The 19,475-nt window shown below is 40.6% G+C and overlaps 1 protein-coding gene across 3 annotated transcripts in view; it reads right to left on the bottom strand.

The window, feature by feature from the left end:
- Window positions 1-5,403: 5,403 nt before the first annotated feature.
- The window catches only part of mcama (melanoma cell adhesion molecule a), a 54,536-nt gene continuing 40,464 nt past the window's right edge, over window positions 5,404-19,475 (bottom strand). For 2 of the 3 annotated variants that reach the window (XM_039778306.1, XM_039778308.1), the window contains exons 7-16: window positions 18,779-18,906; window positions 17,374-17,509; window positions 17,140-17,255; window positions 16,576-16,717; window positions 15,630-15,760; window positions 13,702-13,843; window positions 12,914-12,949; window positions 10,585-10,714; window positions 8,916-9,036; window positions 5,404-6,758 (exon numbers count right to left, since the gene is read on the bottom strand). In XM_039778306.1, coding sequence (XP_039634240.1) covers window positions 6,756-6,758; window positions 8,916-9,036; window positions 10,585-10,714; window positions 12,914-12,949; window positions 13,702-13,843; window positions 15,630-15,760; window positions 16,576-16,717; window positions 17,140-17,255; window positions 17,374-17,509; window positions 18,779-18,906 — 1,085 coding nt within the window. In that variant the 3' untranslated portion in view covers window positions 5,404-6,755. The remainder of the gene's footprint in view (window positions 6,759-8,915; window positions 9,037-10,584; window positions 10,715-12,913; window positions 12,950-13,701; window positions 13,844-15,629; window positions 15,761-16,575; window positions 16,718-17,139; window positions 17,256-17,373; window positions 17,510-18,778; window positions 18,907-19,475) is intronic. The other variant, XM_039778307.1, reaches the window with a different exon arrangement.

Genomic DNA, 19,475 nt, shown 5'->3' with positions numbered 1-19,475 from the left:
CAATCACCTATCAATGCAAATTGGTCGATAATTAAAATATATTCAGCAGTAGCTTAATAATGCATTTACCTCATAAACCATGACATTTTTTCTCTCTTACATGATACAGTCCCGAAACCAAATGTTGTGGTATCGCCCAACCCTAGTTGATACTGGTATATTTATCAGGCTGCAGATTTTAATTTGATAGATTTTCCTTCTGTAAATAAGTTTGACATATGTCGTGTCTGTAGAGTGCGTTCAGGGCCGTCTCCACGCTCTTGTAAACAGAAGTATGCTTAATGTGAGTACAGTAGCAAGGGAAGGTATTGCACAGTGAAGTAAAACGATGAGGAAAAAGCAGTAAAATGAGCAACAACGCCGATGTGTACTTTGATTGTGTCCCTGCTGATAAGACTGAGGTCAGGGAGTCGGAGGTTTCTGTATTGCTGTAATTCCACAGAAATCTCGCCGCTTTAATTCCCCCCCCCCCGAAACCAAACGCATCTTAAAGCAGCATGCTGCCCCTCGGCCCGCGTTGAGTTACAGAGAATGTGTGGTCAGTCCCTCGGCGTCGTGTTCACTCCATCTCAGTGAACACCGTGACCACGAAAGGGCCGCTGTGTGAGGATACATTAGAGGCTGACAGTCGTACTCATGTTGAATCACTGCCAGAGGCTCCGCTGTGCCACACACACACACACACACACACACACACACACACACACACACACACACACACACACACACACACACACACACACACACACACACGTTTGTTTTACTATCTTTGTGGGGACCCGTCATTGACATAATGCATTCCCTAGCCCCTTACCCTAACCTTAACCATCACAACTAAATGCCTAACCTTAACCGTTACCCTCACCCTAACCATAACCCTAATTATAACCCTAATCCTAAAACCAAGTCTTAACCCTCAAACAGCCCTTTAAACTTGTGGGGTCCAGCATTTTGGCCCCACAAAGCTGTCCGGACCCCAGAAGTATACTGTATTCCCAGTTTTTGGACCCCACGAATGTAAATGCCTAACCTTAACCCTTACCCTCACCCTCACCATAACCTAATTCTATCCCTTAACCCTCAAACAGCCTTTTAACCTTGTGAGGTCCAGCATTTTGGGCCCCACAAGGCTGCGCAGACCCCACAAGTATACTGTATTCCCTGGTTTTTGGACCCCACGAATATAGTAAAACAAGTGCTCAAACACACACACACACACACGCACACACAGCTGGTGTGTTGGGTTAGCTCCACTGGTTAATGACGTGTGGCGTAGTCATGATAACTAGCCTTTTCAACAACTTGCCTACTAAAAACTTGTCTTCATTGCTTTGTTATTGCCTGTGTAAATATTTTATTTATTGCCTTTTTAATATCCTCAGCATTCGTTGTGTTGCCATGTTTTCATGCCTAAGCCATTAAGATTTTTAATTAAACAGTATTTTCTTTAACATCTGATCTGTGTGGTTTGTCCGTAGAACTACAACAAACGTTTGGACAAATTCTTGGAAAGAGGTAACTACACACAAAAGCCACTTTTGAGGAGTTAACTGTTCTTTCAGTACTTTTGTCAGAATAAAAGAATTGGGTTACACATTACTTGAAGGCATCTACATAAGAGTGACATGACACTGTCATGAACATTATAAACAAGTCATAAACATTTATGACATAATGCTACTGTCAGACCGTGTCATTAGGTTTTTGTCATGGTTAGATTTAGGTTTAGAGTTCATGTGTTCATGACAGTGTCATGTCACTCTTATGTAGATACCTTCAAGTAAAGAGTTACCAATAATTATTTGCAAAAGTCTCAAATCTAAATTAAAAGTTAAATATTTTTACATCCATGTCTTAGACATTCCTGTTTTTACCTTGATGTAAAGGTTTATTCATCCGGTTGATTTTGTTAATATATTATAAAATTTGTAGTTGTGAAATTAGATGAATTGTAAAAACAACTGACTTTTCCAAACTTTCCTTAAACTAGCAGAAGATTTTCTTGAACTTTGAATATAATTCAACTAGAGAAAATAAGAAATACATAGATAAAAATGAGACGAAAATACCATAACCTACTGAAAACACCTAAACATATATCCAACATTTCTGTACGCTATATTCAACATGTTCCAGCGCGCTGGACTTATCATCCTTGGAAGCCAAAATCGTAATTTAAAATCAGATTTGATAAATGGCCCGGCCCTAATCAGCAGCGTCGTACGGTCATATAGAGGCTGTCGGAAACACAGAAGTGAAGCAGGTTGGCCACTAATCGATTTTTTTTTGTGCATTTTAGGCCTTTATTTGTATAGGACAGCTTAGACTTGAAAGGGGATAGAGAGGGTCGAATGACAGGCAGCAAAGGGCCGCAGATCAGAGTTGAACCTGCGGCTGCTGCGTCAAGGAGTAAACCTCTATATGGGCGCTCGGTCTACCAGGTGAGCTAACCAGGCGCCCGAAAAGTTAATTTTTTTTTCAACTAGATAAACGTGTTGGCACCTGGTAGTTCATGCTTTTCACTAAGTGAATAAAGACTCGGCTGATTTGTCTTGCAGTGGGAAGCTCTGGAGGCGTCTGAATTTGTTGCAGATGTGAGCTGTTTTCTGTCCGTCCTCCCTTCAGACTCCAGCTGGAAATCGGAGCTACTGTTGGAGTCATTTCCAGCTCGTGCTGACAGCGGTTTGGAGGCTGCGCTGCTTCCTGTCTCCTCACTGAGGGACCGCGCAGTGCTAACACAAGAGCACACTCAACTCGCTGCTCTTCTGGTTCATATCGAGCCCTCGGGGCAAAAGAAATGAGGAAAAGTGCTCACACTGCTGCAAAAATAATGATACAGATACAGTCTCTCTTATAATGAAACATTTTTATTTGGCATTATTTTCTTGCAAAAAATATTTTAAAAAAAAAGGAAGAAAAAAAAAAAACACAGGCATCAAAGAATCACATGTACAGTACTTAATTTACACACATGTTCAGTTTCAAACTTGTTTTCCCACTGGTGAAAATTCCAGAACGATAAAACACAAAATGTCGTATTTAAAGATTTACGGATCAAATCAGAAATGTTTGGCTGCAGACGGCAGACGGTTGGTGTTATGGCTTTGTGCAGCTTCTCTAAACCGTCATATAAAGACCTCATCGCACCGCACACGAGGACACCTCCTGCCTGAGAACGTCCCGTACCTGGATATTTCTACAACTTCAACATCTCAACTCAGTGGAAAAAAAAACAACAGAACAGAACATATCACTACTTTGTTAATGTTGCAAGTCATCTGGGCAAAAATGTCTCTTTTCACAATAACCTACACACACAGTGAGCAATCAGTACATCATATATTCACAACAGGGGCCGTAAAGGAGCATACCAGTGTTGATGCATGTTTCAGCAGACTTATACAAATGTACCGACTGGCTTTTACAAAAGCATCGTGTAGATTAGCTCCAGTTTGTGCCGCTCATCTATTATCATTACATTCAAATATCGTTTTTTGCTGAAGAATAAATCCCTGACAATCTTCTAAAAACACGTACCTCTGTTCTGAAGGCATTTCCAGAACTTTTAAAGACTCTTTCACACGTCTGAATAAGTAATAAAATCCATCTGCTGCACAATGGTGCCCGACAATGACACTGTGCCTTGGTCACGGTGTACGACGCAAGAAATAAAAATATAGAATAGATGGTAAATGCAAAATAATCTTACTTCGATGTTTAATTTTTAGTTAGTGCTGTCTAGTGGTTTGTTTTCACTGTAAGTTCTTATTGTCTACCTTATGTTGTCGAGTTATTTTAAATTGTTGCTTTTGTGTGGACACCAGAAAGAGTAGCGGCCTCTTTGTGGAAACTAATGGGGATTCAAGAATAATAGAAAAGAAGAATAAAGACAAAATAAAGGATGAGGAATACTGCCGGCCTTGTTTGGATTCGGGAATATCACAATATTTACAGTTTTTTTTTAATTAATCAGTATTTTCATGCACAATAAAAAGAGCAAAGTGATATCCGCCTGCAGTTTTAGGAAACACAGCTGCATCTTAGAATATGACTCGATGGAGATGGTTAGAAGAGACTTTAAGGATTCTGGAAACACCTTCAAAACAACAATGAGGTTTTTCAAAGATTGTCAGAGATTTCTTTTCCTTAGCTCTGTGACTTGAATGTCGTGATAATACATGACAAACTGGGAAGAGCTGCAGATAGACATTACATGTGTGTCTCCCTTTCACTGCCACGATTTTACATTCACTTCACGTATTTAAAACCAAAATAACAAGAAACACCTTGAAACTTGGTGGAGTTGAGTGTTCATCACAGAGAAGAACATCTCGGTCTACTTGTTCTGTTCTTAAACATTCATGATGGTTTTAGGAGTAATGCCGAGCAGACGTTACCATGGATGGGGAACTATTGTAATTTTGAACGGGAAACCAAATGTTCCCTGTGATGGGAGTATCTGCGTCAAACAAGTTGGAAGTGTCTGCCAGTTGATTCTCAAACTACGGTGGCCGACAGGGGCCAAACGCACTGCAACTCAATGACACACACGCAAGTTAAGAAAACATCTTCATTCATTTGACAACACATGCAAATACACACAACACAACCAAATACACAAACGCGCTGCAAATACACAAACGATGCAAAAAGAAAAGAACACAATCCCCGAAAACAAATGCAACAAAAAAACCTGCTGCATCCAGATTACACAACGGAAGTTCTCCAGGCCTCTAGGGGGAGCGCTAAGTGGAACAGCTGGATTTTTGACCCCACGGGGAGAGAGGGAGGGAGAGAGAGAGAGAGAGTGTGCCAGGGCACGTTCAATCTCTGAACGGTGTGCACCGTTGTGAACGGTGTGCAACTTCTTTGAGATCATAGACTGTAAATATTAAGTCTATGTTTTCTCTCGTTTGGTGGGCGTGTCTCTCGTTTATTGGCTCAGGTCACAGGTGATACCCAATCAGCAGAGACGTGTCCATAAACTCGTGGTAATAAAAAGCCAGAGCGCTCTCTCCCCGTGGGGTCGAAAATCCAGCTGTTCCACTTAGCGCTCCCCCCTAGAGGCCTGGAGAACTTCCGTTGTGTAATCTGGATGCAGCGTTTTTTTGTTGTTGCATTTTTTTTCAGGGATTGTGTTCTTTTAATTTTGCATCGCTTCTGTATTTGCAGCGCGTTTGTGTATTTGGTTGTGATGTGTGTATTTGCAGCGCATTTGTGTATTTGGTTGTGATGTGTGTATTTGCAGCGCGTTTGTGTATTTGGTTGTGATGTGTGTATTTGCAGCGCGTTTGTGTATTTGGTTGTGATGTGTGTATTTGCAGCGCGTTTGTGTATTTGGTTGTGATGTGTGTATTTGCAGCGCGTTTGTGTATTTGGTTGTGATGTGTGTATTTGCAGCGCGTTTGTGTATTTGGTTGTGATGTGTGTATTTGCAGCGCGTTTGCTAAATGCTGCACATGCGTTGTCAAATTAATGAAGACGTTTTGTTAACGTGCATGCGTTTTATTAAGTTGCAGTGCGTTTGCCCCTTGTCGGCCACCGTATCAAACTGTACAGAAACAAACTGAAACGTATGGCTGCCTAGAAGGTAAAAAAAAAGCAGCCTGCTTTGCACAGCGGTCAGCAGTACTGTATGGGTCGTCTGTAGTAAACACGTCAAACATGCACAAACACTGGAACCTTTCTTCAGGCCCAACGAGCTCTCAGTTGAAACAAAGAAAACACACAGAGCAAACCAAAGAAAAAACCTAATTCAGTGTATGATGCATTCTCAAAAACAGGCACAGCACATCAGCTAACCAACTAACCTTTGGCCCTTTCGCCTTCAGTAACAGTCCAAGGCCACCACTAGCAGATCTGTACACTACCACTTATTTACAAACGGTACAAAGGCTTGACAGCAGTTTGCAAAAGAAGGCTGCCAGTGTGTCTGACTGACAGCTTTTATAGATGTTGGGATTACTCTGCGTCTCAAGCTTTAGCGTCTCGTTTTCCCACCCGAACAAGACATCCCATCATCGGGGAAACGCCTCAGTATTCCTCATTTTTTGGTTACATTTCAAAATCGACTTCTGCAAATACTGGTGTCAATCAAAACAAATCAAAGTGAAGGAAACACACTGACAAGCCTTCTCTCTGTGACTGTGAACCAACAGTAAAGCGTTTGGTCTCTGACATCATTTCCCGTCCCAAAAACTCGCCTGGACACCATGAACACGGATCAACATGCACATGACCCAGACGCTAACGCCAGTTGAAAATCGCAGTGCCAAAATATCTTAAATAACAAAATATATATAATATATACACTTTCATTAAAAAAAAAAGAAAAAAAAAAGTTGGATGATGCAACACGAGACACCATCGTACACACGCTGAACAGTTTTAAGGAAACGGTACAAAACAAACGGAGGAACTGAATGTCAGGGTGGCAAACATTCATTCAAAAGGAAAATACACACGAGTACATACATACCTGTATGTGTTTGTGTGTGTGTGTGTGTGTGTGTGTGTGTGTGTGTGTGTGTGTGTGTGTGTGTGTGTGTGTGTGTGTGTGTGTGTGTGTGTGTGTGTGTGTGTGTAATGCAGGTATGTGGTGGTGTGTTCCTGTGTGAATCTACTAAATACTGCTGAGAACAAAGCATGATGGGGGAATGTCCGGACTGTGAGGTGGGGTTACCCTGCAGGTCTCAGGTCACGCTGACGGACTGCTGGCTTCATGTGTCCTCCCTGCTGCTGAACCGTCAGGGACTTCACTGGAGGGACAGAGGAGGACGTCAGTGTTACACCTCCACACACACACCTCCACACACACACACACACACACACACACACCCTAGTAATTACTACATATGGCACACAAGCTGTGATCTGCAAATAAAAAGGGAAATTCCTGTTTATTAAGTTAAATTAAATTATTAGGTTAATTAGGAATTAGGTTAAATATATCCTACCAGCACCTCTAAAGCTCGCTAGTAAACACGTTATCTGTCGAGCGACTGGTTGGTGGATTTTGTGACCTTTGGACAGAGCCAGGCTAGCTGTTCCCCTCTGTTTCCAGTCTTTATGCTAAGCTAAGTTAGCTGGCTGCGACTTTATATTTAGCGTGCATACATGAGGTGGTGGCGATCTCCTAATCTAACTCTCAGCAAGAAAGCGAATACATTGCATTCATTATGATGACACGTTTATACAAAGCGACTTCTGTTCAAGAAGTGCATTCAACCATGGAGATACAACCCAAAAATGGCAACAATCACACAAGTATAAGAAATGTTGAACTATTCAAATAAAGCACTATGTGAACAATTTGAAAAGTGCTAGAATAAAGATTATATCTTTCTTTATGTAGTACTTATCAAAACAAAATTACAAAGTGCTTAACATAGCAAGCAAAGAACACATAGAACAACAGAATTACAAAAAGATTTAAAAAAAACATAGCAATGAAAGAATAAAAGTACTAAAACGAACGACAGAAAGAAAATTTAAAATTGCAGAACCTAGAAACAGATAAAAACTAGAATCAGATTAAATCAAGGAAGGCAGGGCGATAAAAGTATGTTTTAAGCTTAGCTTTACAAAAAGCCACTGAGTCAGCCTGCCGTATTTTCTTGGGCAGGGCGTTCCAGAGCCTCGGGGCTCTTATTTCAAAAGCTCTGTCCCCCTTATAGTCTTCAGTCGAGAGTCTGGAACAGATAAAAGGCCCGTGCCAGAGGACCTTAAAGTGGGAGCAGGGTTGTACCGGGATAAAAGATCTGAGATATACTGAGGAGTGAGACAGTTTAGTGCCTCTGTCAGTATTTACAAAAGGACCAGAAAATCAATCGCCACTACACCTCAAAATAAAAATAAAAACATCAGAATAATTATGAAAGATAAAATCTTTAAATCTGCTAACTAGCTACTAATAATAACAACCATTTAACCACATTAAAAAGCCAAGCACACTGCATTAAAGCACTGGAGATAATACTGAAAAACATGGGAGTGTCCCTTTAAATCCCAAACACTTGCATCTGTCTGTATCACGTCCCGACATCCTCATATCATCAGAATTGGTTTTCTGCATTTTGGCAGCTGGTGCGGGTTTATTAACAACCATTAAATAATTGATGCAAAAAGCACTGCTATTACTCCACATGCACATTACATATCCACATTTAAAAACAGCTTCTGTGAACAGGATGTCTAACTCTGCGTTTCCTGACTTGCATCTGCGATGAATTTTCTTTTCCTTCTCCATGAGCTTTTCGCTAGTGTCTCCCTCAGGACAAACTTTACATGTGAGCTCCACAACTATTAAAGTGCTCATATTATGCTCATTTTCCAGTTCATAATTGTATTTTGAGGTTGTACCAGAATAGGTTTATGTGGTTTAATTTTCAAAAAACACGATATATTTGTTGAACTGCACATTGCTGCAGCTCCTCTTTGCACCCTGTGTGTTGAGCTCTGTTTTAGCTACAGACTGAGGCATCTCACTTCTGTTGCATCATCTTTGTTGGGAGTCGCACATGCGCAGTAGCTAGGTAAGGACTACTAGCCAGTCAGAAGCAGAGTATGAGGGAGTGCCATGCTAGCAGCTAGGCGAGCATTATAACATGTGTTACAAAGTGACCACGTTTGTCTCTGAAGTAAAGGCTGGACTACAATAGAGCTGTTTGGAGCAGGTTGTGAACAGTGTTTTCTGTTGTAGATGGAAAGTCCCTTTGGGGGGGGACCTTGGACTTTTTCACTTTGTAAACCTATTACATGCACAAAAAAGATATATAACACAATAAAGAAAAGGGAAAAAGCCAAAAAGCAGAATATGAGCACTTTAAAATTTAAGCAGAATCAACTTTGGTTTTTGGAGTCCTTTTTTACATTGTGAGATAATGACATCACATTCATCCAGCCACAATAGTTACCTGGTCACTAGGGCCCTTCTTGTCTCCGTTGACAGCCTTTAGGAGGACAGCTTCCTCATTCTTTGTGTTGGTCTTCATCTCCACGACAATGTCATCTTTGGTGGCCTTCTCTTTGGTGCTGCTGACAGGAAGGAAGGTTGGCTCATGTGGAATTTGACAGAAACACCGGTAACTGCAGAGGGACTGGGTTTCATCACATATTCTTCTTTCTTAACATTGGTTAACATTGTGTTACTATACCCAGGTTTAAGCGTTTCTTAAATCAGTTGGTTTTAAACATTTCTGCATCGACATCCTGAGAGTTCCAGTAATATACTGAAACTTCCACTCTCGTTACCGCCGTATTATTTTAAGGTTTTGGATGCAATTAAGAGTCATAGTCCAAATTTCTTCAAAAGATAAGGCTGTATATTGCTGTACTTGTCAACAAAAAAGACCAAAACCGACAATGTGTTCGTCCGACTCTCAATACTTCTGAGGCACTCAAATCTTTAAAAGCAGGTCACGAATATACTTTCATACTTCCCGCTGAAACTTTCAGCTTTTTCGAGAACCGCTCATCCAAACAACTTCACACTCAACAACGCAAAAACAGTTGTGAAGTAGTAAACTCCAGGTGAAAGCAAGGTGCTCTTGAAGTCAATCTGGTCAACTATAGTAAAAGGGAAGCCATAGGGCTTACTTCAGGCACACTTGGATCGAGCCAAAATGTATAGTTACAATGCTTTTATTAGTTTAGGGCAAATATAAGTTAAAAAAATATCACAAAGGAGAACGCTGACTGGTTTCCTCAGAGCGGGACTGGAAGGAGTCAACCAGAGTAGAAAGTCATGATTCCTACTGGCTAAATGACACCAGCATATCACACAAACATACCACAAAAGTTCACACTCGATACTGCGCTTCCTTGGGTCCTCAGCAATGCACCGGCCATGACACAGTTAGATGCTAGAAAATACACATAATTTGCTAACAGCTAGCTATTTGGGACCAGGCTATTTCTGGGAACAAAGCATTCATTTTGAAAGGGACATCGCTGAGGCTTGAAATGTTTGAGTTTGCTAAATTGCAACATCTCCAGTCTCTCTTTTTTTAATCTGTTCTTGAATGTACTGTAGTGAGCGACAGGAAGCGAGCTGTACCCAGGATGCCGTTCGGCGGTGTAACCGTTAAGGAACTCAATACACTAGTACAAGTGTGTAAATAACGCACTAATAAATATGTCCAGTAGATCTCAAGAGCTCACACTCTACACTGCACATCCTTGGGTCCTCAGCAATACACCGGCCAAGTGTGAAGTCCATCGGAGGAATGGTTGTCGAGAAAATCGACAGACAGACAGACAGAGACTCATTCCATTATGGTTTGATAACCTGGGCATATTCCTAGGCAACATAACTCAGGTGTCTGGGACCATTTTCAGCAGCGGATTAATACACAGTTGGTGGTCTAATGACTATTTGCAGCAGCAAGATGGTGTATGTCTTATTGAATAAGATATATCATATATACACATATAATACTTGTTAGGATCACATTTTGTTGGTTTTGGTCTTTGAATTGGATTTGTCCACAATATGAAAGATTCAAATCACCAGACGTATCCTTAAGAAAGGGTTGTGTTGTTCTGTAGACATCATGGGCAGATAATAGAAGAGAAGGCACTCACATCTCCTGTTTCCCAGAGCGTCCACAGGGGATCTTCCCCTTCTTATGCAGGAAGTAGAGAACGCTGCCGAGGATGGCGAGCAGCAGCAGACACAGTATGATCACCACGATGATCACCCCGCTGCCCTCAGCTACACACGCACACACACACACACACACACACCGCTCAGTTAGTTAGTGTCAGTCCATCTCGCAATAGGACTTATCTGCTGCTTTGACAGCAGTGGTGTTTAACGAAATTGGCATCCACAAAAGAAGTTCATTTTAGATTAACAAGGTTTCTGTTTATCAGCCTCCACACACAAACCAAAATCACTTTTGTACGAGCATACAGCTTCTGGGCCAAATTATGAGGGGAAACACTGCATTCTGTATATTTCAAAGAGGCACTTATTTATTATATAGATAAAGGTCAGTTCACTAGTCTTGTGGAGAACTACTCAGAAAACAGTTGCAACAGTTGTATGAGTGATCTTGGTAAATGACCTAAGTCAAAAGGAAACAGAAAAGCCGGTGTTTAATGCTGGGTGGGTGAAGTTTCAAAGACTTGGGATGTTTAGGGGCGTTTAGCAGGTAGGAAAGGTCTAACAAAAAGAAGCTATAGGTTCCTTTATAGGAAGTGTAGGATCCAGTGTTTTTGGAGCTTATCAGAGAGTAAAAGTCAGCCTCTGTTTTTTTAAATCAGTCTCTGGCAAGTCCCCCGACTACTACCTTCAATTTGCATTATTTAAACTATTTGGTATCTTAAGTGGCTTATTTAACAACATCCATTTCCTCATGCATAAGAAATAATTAGCTGTGCGGGAAATTATGTCGATAATATTTCTGTCATTAAAGTGGCAGGACTGCAGAAAAATGTAATTTATTTTGTGCAGCATCTGTGACCCATTCCTTATTAACTGACTTTATTTAGATTACTTTATCCATCCAGAATGGTCTTTAAAAAAAAAGAAGCTACAACTTTAACTTTAGTCTGCTTGCTCAGCATTTTTATCCAAACTCCTACAAAACGTTCACTCTATTTATAATTCTGAGCCCTATTTAATATTAATATGATAATATTAATAGTTACCGAGATCACAATGTATCAGGTATCAGTGACTTTGACGCTTCTTAAACATATTTTCAATTCAGCTTTTTAATTCTAATTTCTAACATCCCTAAAATATAAACTATTCCCATACTAACATGGTATTTTATGTGGTTCATACCTTCCAATATAATATCTTTTGTATTAAATGCATCATCTTATATAGTCAAAGTAATATTTGTACAGTTTTCCTCCATCCTCCTAGATATTTATTTTGCTAACTCAGTTTTTTTGCCAGTTTACTGCCTGTTTCTTAACAACAAAGTGATGACGCCAGAATTTGTAGCAAAACAGTGTACCATTACTAACACAATACAAATCATAAAACGCATTGCTTTCTTTCCACAGGCATGTTATCTCAGACCTAACATTATCATTGTCAGCTTTAAGCCTATAATTATCCACATCAGCCTTTTGAATATGATGAATTCACAAAATCTGATAAACTAAGAAGGCGTCATTCATTTTATGGTTCAGTGTCATAAAACAGTGATGCAATTCATTCTTAAAGTAGATCTTCCACTGCTTGTTAAGTGTGTGTGTAGGAAGCTTCTACTAAGAGGGACTGTGAAAGTGGTCCTTAATAAACTCGGTAAAGAATTAGGGGAGCTACCTAATATTTATTTCCTGGGAGCAAAACAGCACTCTACTCGAGATATATTTGACAGTGTTGTTAATGGTAGTGGGTGAAATGTTCTTTATTTGCCCGTTGTATTCCCCACAGGCTAGTGAAGGTTTTAATGGCATGAAGTGACTGCTCAGATAAAGACAGAAAATTGCCCCATAATAATGCCCCTCTCCATACTTCACTGCAATTTCGCCTGGTATGTAAAAAGCCACTATAAAACACAAGACTGTCTGGAAAAAGTCCGTTAAAGTTAGACACCAACTTATTTTTGTTTGTTAAACAAAATTCTGGGATATACAAATAATGTTTTACCGCTGGAGAGCGTTTGGTCTAAGTATCATTGTAAGTGTTGGCCTGGTTGAATTTTCTAGTGTTGTGATTTTTCTCTCTGTATAAAACAGAATATTTAATATGCCCACAGGCAATCCCAAAGATCTGCCAGCAAACTAAAGACAGTCCTGGCATCGAGTCCCTGTATGAAAATCATAAATAATGTATGCAGTCCTCCAACCCTTTCACTGTCTCGGACAGAACTTAAAGTCTAAAGAACAAAATGAGCAAAAGGGAAAGAGGGGTGTTAAACAAGAAGAGACTGGAGAGAAACAATCTTACCAGGAGAGAAGGGAGCAGCTGAAGTGACTCTGGGAACTGTGAACAAGTAGAACAACATTTACAGTGGGCCCCGAAACACAAACACACACACGCACACGCACACACGCACCCTTAATTTGATTGCAGCTGCTTCAGTAATTACAAACAATCCCATATTTGTCTGGAGTTGTCAAAAGAACAGAGCTGACTGTATTTGCTTTTAAGAATGTCTTAGGTGTCGGGCGCCCGGATAGCTCAGTTGGTAGAGCGGGCGCCCATATACAGAGGTTTACTTCTCGACGCTGCAGGCCCAGGTTTGACTCAGACCTGCAGCTCTTTGCTGCATGTCATCCCCCCCCTCTCTCTCCCCTTTCATGTCTTCAGCTGTCCTGTCAATTAAAGGCCTAAAATGGCCAAAAAAGAAGAAAAAATAAAGAATGTCTTATGTAAATGTTTCATGATATGAACGATCCGCCACAGTGCTGGTGGATGAGAGGGAGTGGTGAACTGAAAAGTGACATCTTCTCCCTCACAGGCTGCATCACTTATGGATTTTACAGCTGAAGTCTTAATAAATGATCCTGATGAACACAAAGGACGCACCTTTCTGCTGCATATTTTATAAAGTCTGACCGTGTACAAGCAAAGAATGATAAGACATTAACATAAGAGGAATTTTCCCAAATTAGCACTGTCTAAATGCAAATGTCACTTCGCTCTTTCAAAGCCTGTATATGGTTCCCTCTCCATCCTATAAATCCACAGCACTCATACAGATGTTCCAGTGTACATGAGAAAGAAGCTCTCACTGGCTTTGATGCTGAAAGCCTTGACTTCAGTGCCCAGGTCGTTGGAAGCGTTGCACACAGCGCTGGTGTCCGAGGTGACTTTGACCGACACCACGCTGTGGATAATGTGCTCGTTTGCCTTGTTCACCACCTCCTGCCAGTTCTGTGGACACACACCCACCCCCACACACACACACACACCACACCCCCCCCACACACACACCCACACACACACACACACACACACACACACACACACACACACACACACACACACACACACACACACACACACACACACACACACACACACACACACACACACACACACACACACACACACACACACACCAGTGAGCATTAACTATTCAACAACTAGACAAAGCATACTCCCAAAATACTGCTGATCCTCACAACTAGCAGAACTATAAAGGCTATAATCTCAGATGTCGTAGGTGGAAGTAAACAAGCTGCCATTACTGCGGAGACACCTCACTAGTCAACCTGCAACGCCACACAGGGTATAAACAACATAAACATTTCCTGGCTGATATTCCACTTTTACTGTTTTACATCTTTCAAATTGAAGTATACACATCATACACGTTTGTGCATTTATTTATTGATATTGTAACTATTTTGTCTGGTTTTATATCTTGTGTTTGGATTTTATTTACTTTTATTATTTGTTTCTTTATTGTAAAGAACTTTGAAACTTTGTTTTGAAAGGTGCTATATAAATAAGTTATTATTTATAATAATAACCGTCAGGAGTCCAGGTTCATTTTGGTTATTTTTGTAAGTATCCCTTTTTTTCAGCACAATCTCAACTACAAGTCTGACTTTAATGGGTTTCATGCTTCTTGCATTCAGCGCGCCCGAGCCTCGCCGCGAACCGTCTTCTGGTCATTCGTACTGATTGCGGTCAAAGTGGTCAGAGCATTAGTCAAAGCGACTCAAAGAACTCTGTAGCCAATCATTGCAAAGCGGTGTCTGCGTTGTTACAAAATCTTGTAGGAACGAGGCTCTGCACTCAGACCCTCAGCAGACCCTTCGTACAAGGTTGCCGAGGCCACGCTTGCGTCGCATCGCCATCCAGACGGCGCTCAACGCAAGAAGCATGAAACACGGTTTATCATTTTCTGAATTTAACAAAGTATAAAGCTGCCAGGAACCCAAAATACATGAGATATTACACCTGCGACTATAATAACTTACAAATCTCTAGTGATAGTCACTCAAAATATAAAACACATAAAAGTTGTTAAAAGATCGTTTCACTGTCTATGCACACAAATACAGCAAAAACACGTGAGAAATAAAAGTATTACATTAACAGTAGTCAAGCCAAAGATCCATGCTTTCACTGTCAGTGTATTACATTATTGTCAAATTTTTTGACAAAATCATGGTTTCTTTGTTTAACCGCAATTAATTGCTAACACTAGCTATGATACTAAGGGGTATGACTGTTGATGGTAACTGTGGATTTTGTTTACATATGCCAAATTGTAATTATTTAAGTGATTATTGGTCCGACTGTTGCGCTAAAGCTATGCTAGTTGCTGACACTTGACCCTAATTAGTTCATAGCAACAAAATTGACAAGGGAGAAAAAATGTTTTAGAGGCATGGTTTACTTCATAGGCTGTGTACCTGTGTTATTACATTATCTGGATCACATAACAGTAATATAACCAAAAGATGTAGCTTGGAATTCATAATGTGTTTAAAAAAGTAATAAAATAAATAAATATTTTTACTTTTTGACTGAAAGAGACAATTATATTGTTAATCGCAATTATTTCTGAGACAATTAATTGTCCAGCAACATCTAAAATTGTTACAGCGCTAGCTGTACATCAACATGAACGTGATGAATTGCACCAACAGTAATAACCACCTATCTTATGTGAACATAAGTCAGTGCTGCGAGTCAGACAGGGTACCTGGCTGCCGACGATGCTCCAGGAGAGGCTGGGCAGCGGATGGCCCTGAACCTCACAGCTCAGGTTCACCATCCTGCCTGTTGCCTCCTCCAGCTGCACCTCTTGCTCAACTCCCACCAGCTGGGGACCACCTAAACACACACACGTTATTTATTTATATAGTCATATTTTATTTGTTGTCTTGATAAATTCATAATTCATTTCCATAGAGCTAATCTATGAGTACAGTACCACATCAGAGTCACACTCTGCTGCTCTGAGCTTTTGCAGAAATACAGTTTTTTATTCACTTATACATTCAAGTCACTTTTTTGTTCAATGTTACGTTACTGTCAAATTAAACTTGACACTTCCTGCACAGATGCTTCTCATTAAAAGCCCTCCAGTGGCTTGACAGGGGAACAATCCTCCTCTTTCCTCATAGGGTTTTTTTTTTATAAAGGGAAAAAAGCTCAAAAGTGATGCAATTCTTTATTTCAAGCTGGAAAGATCGACGTTCTGGCACTAATCCAATCTTTACCTGACTGACATGCTCGTAGTAACAGAAGGTGTTTCAAATCAGAGCTGTCAGGCAGAAATAGTCACAAGAGAGTCCATTCATAACCATATCTAAAAACCAGCAAGAACAAACTACAGAAACACAATAGAATCTATATAGAAAGACATTTGAGTTCTTGGATCTATTTATTTCCTTCAGTCTTTGCTTCACGTTCCTATATGCTGACTTTTTCACCTCAGCAAAGCAATAAAAACGTTTTTTAATATTTAATATTTTTCTTTTCCCCAAAGTGTCCTTTCCTCAAAAAAGGTGGACAGAAGCGTACCTAATGACACCAAGTCAATTTTGTGTTTAATAAAGAAGACTGCAGAAAATTATTTTTTTGGAAGCTTCCCTTGGCCCCACAAGTAAAGCGAAGTTGGTGGAGGGGTGTAGGGGATGACTGACCTTGGACGATGATGTGGACGGAGCCGCTGGTGTGCAGGGCGGGCAGGGAGGGAACGGTCACCTCACATATGTACTCTCCTGTTGTTTCATAGGTGGCATCCTTCAGATGCAATGTGTTCCCCTTACCCAGCTGCTTCCCATCCTGCACACACACCCACGCACACGCACACGCAACACACACACACACACACACACACACACACACACACACACACAATCAGTGAATGAACTCAAAATTTGAAAGGGACCAAGTCTTTGGTTAATGTCCAAATGCGTACAAAACTAATGCCATTCCCATCGTCCTCAGCTGTACATTGTGTTTACTGCTAATTAGTAAATATAATATGCTACACCAAGATAGTAAACATTACAACAGCTAAACATCAGTGTGTTAGTGTTATCATTGTGAGCATATGAGCATGCTAACGTCAGCATTTGGCTCAAAGAACCACTGTGTCTAGTACAGCTTCACAGAAGTGTCTCAAAATTAATTTAGCAAGGTCTGCAGCTGATGACACTGCTGCTGTTCCATGTGAAATCTAATCTAGTCTAATCTGTACGTACCTTGTACCAGACAGTGGATGTTTTCAGGGAGGACAGAGCATTGCAGGTTGCAGTCAGATCTTCTCCTTTCAGCATGACCTCAGAGTCTTTAGGTACCACCACAGCTGGGTCCAAGTCTGAACACAACAAACACACAAACAGACAAAACAAGAGACACACAAATTAAAAGGAATACTTTATATAATATATGTATATTGTTATATGTGTGTGTTTGTATATATCATCGTTCCTCACAGTGCACAGTGAGCTGCATTTCTCCTTTGACCTCAGAGTCCAGAGGGCGGCACTGGTAGATGCCGCTGTCTTTCCGGGACACTGGCGACAGCATCAACACATCGCCGTGGTTGCTCTCCAAGTCCACATCCAGCTCCTGCAAGAAATACTCTCATTTGTAATTTAAATCCAAGTTGTGTTCATGTGAAAGTAACGACATAAACTAAGCTAAGTTCTTTGTATCTTGTATCAGATGTGCTCTTAGGGTGAAGACATGCTGCATTTCCAAGAGAAATTGAAATTAGCATTTCATTTGTATGGGCTAAACTAACTTTCATTAGTTTTATTTGGAAGAAAGAGTTTTGAGTGGAAAACAGGTGATGAATTAAACCCAACAACTGGTGCGTCATGTAATCTTTGGAGCCCTTTCAATCTAAAAATCCTGCTTTGGTTGAAAGTTTAAAATTAGAGTTTTTCCAAACATACATGAATTCATCACTTTTATGTTTGCTAATAAAAAGCTGACAACATCTTAAAGCTTATTGCCAAAGGTTGACCAGATTACAGACTATGGTAACATTTTTAAATCCTAAATGTTTCACTGTAATATCCAAAACCACTTACTTGAAATTTAAAATAAAAGAACACAAAATGTCTGTTATATTGTTCATTGCATTGAAAAATTGTGATTGTGAATAACTATGATGAGAAGGTTTTAGAGCTCTTATGGACATAAACAACTTACAGTTTAAGTAATAACTAACATTTTCTTTGGTTTTCATGTTGATTGGTGTGCAATGTGCCTTACCAGACTTAGGGCTCAATCTTACACCCAGCGCAAAGCAGCGTAACTGTCATTGCTCATTTCAGACCAACGCAGTTGCCATGCACTTTAGACTATGTGCTATAGATCTAGCTGAGTCATTGTGTCTCCAGATCTCAGCAATATGTTTGTGAGTGAGTAAAATATTGTAACACAGCATGGTGGCCAAAAGTATTAAAATAAGATTGTAGCAAAAAAGAACAGACACATTTTTTTTTTATTGTCTTTCACAGCAAAAATGATGCTTTTACCTTCTAAGCCATGGTTACAATAACCGCTAACCAAATGCCAGTGACTGTCCAGTTAGGAAAAGTTAAAAATGGCAGTCAGCTGAGTTTTTGTGTTGTCCACACATACAATGGATGAGTCTCTGACATGGGAATGAGTCCTACCCATGAGCCCTGTCAGTGTGGCCTCCGGTCTCAGACCCCAGCCAGGATCTGCAGGGTCAGAGCTGACAGAGCCCTCACAGACCTTGCACACTCATGTCTACATGGGGGCCCTGTGAGCTCTACATATCAAAAACATTCCCTGCATGTCTCTTGCGTTTCACCCATTCTCTCTTGGGGATTTTTAGGGTGAGAAAATGCCTTCTATTCTTACTTGTTCTCGGTTGAAAATGAAGACCGGTGGGGGGTTGCCATCACCCTGGCAACGCAGCTCCACAGTATCTCCCTCTTTGACCAAGCCCTGGGGCGACTCCTTCCACAGCTCCACCATGGTGGTGGGGTCTGGACACACACACACACACACACACACACACACACACACACACACACACACACACACACACACACACACACACACACACACACACACACACACACACACACACACACACACACACACACACACACACACACACACACACACACACACACACACACACAATTAGGCAGGCTCATTCAGCGAGCTGCTAAAGTCACTTTACAAGGCCATTTCCATAACGCTGACAGCACAGACTGTGTTTGGCTCTGTCTGCCACAATATCAATAATAAACCATTTCAAACTATTTAGACAAGCAATGTGTCTGTTAAAATGCATTACTGACAATTACAATATTTAAAAGGGTTATTCCAGCAATTTAATATCAAGACAGATTGAAAAGAATGGTAAAAAAATCAAAGCACAAACTAGACAAACAAACTTTCTACACCTTTTTTTTAGGCTGAGTAGTACTTCTCATGACAACTAAACTGCACACCATGTGTAAAACTGGTGGAATGCCTCTTTGAGAGAATACTTTAGCTGTCGTAAGCCTGATGCATTACGGAGAAAGCTAGTGCCCGAAAAATGAAA

This window comes from Perca fluviatilis, chromosome 16 (genome assembly GCF_010015445.1).
Source record: "Perca fluviatilis chromosome 16, GENO_Pfluv_1.0, whole genome shotgun sequence".
Classification (NCBI taxonomy): domain Eukaryota; kingdom Metazoa; phylum Chordata; class Actinopteri; order Perciformes; family Percidae; genus Perca; species Perca fluviatilis.
Note: the sequence above shows the minus strand (reverse complement) of the source record. Positions and strands in the feature narration are given on the sequence as shown.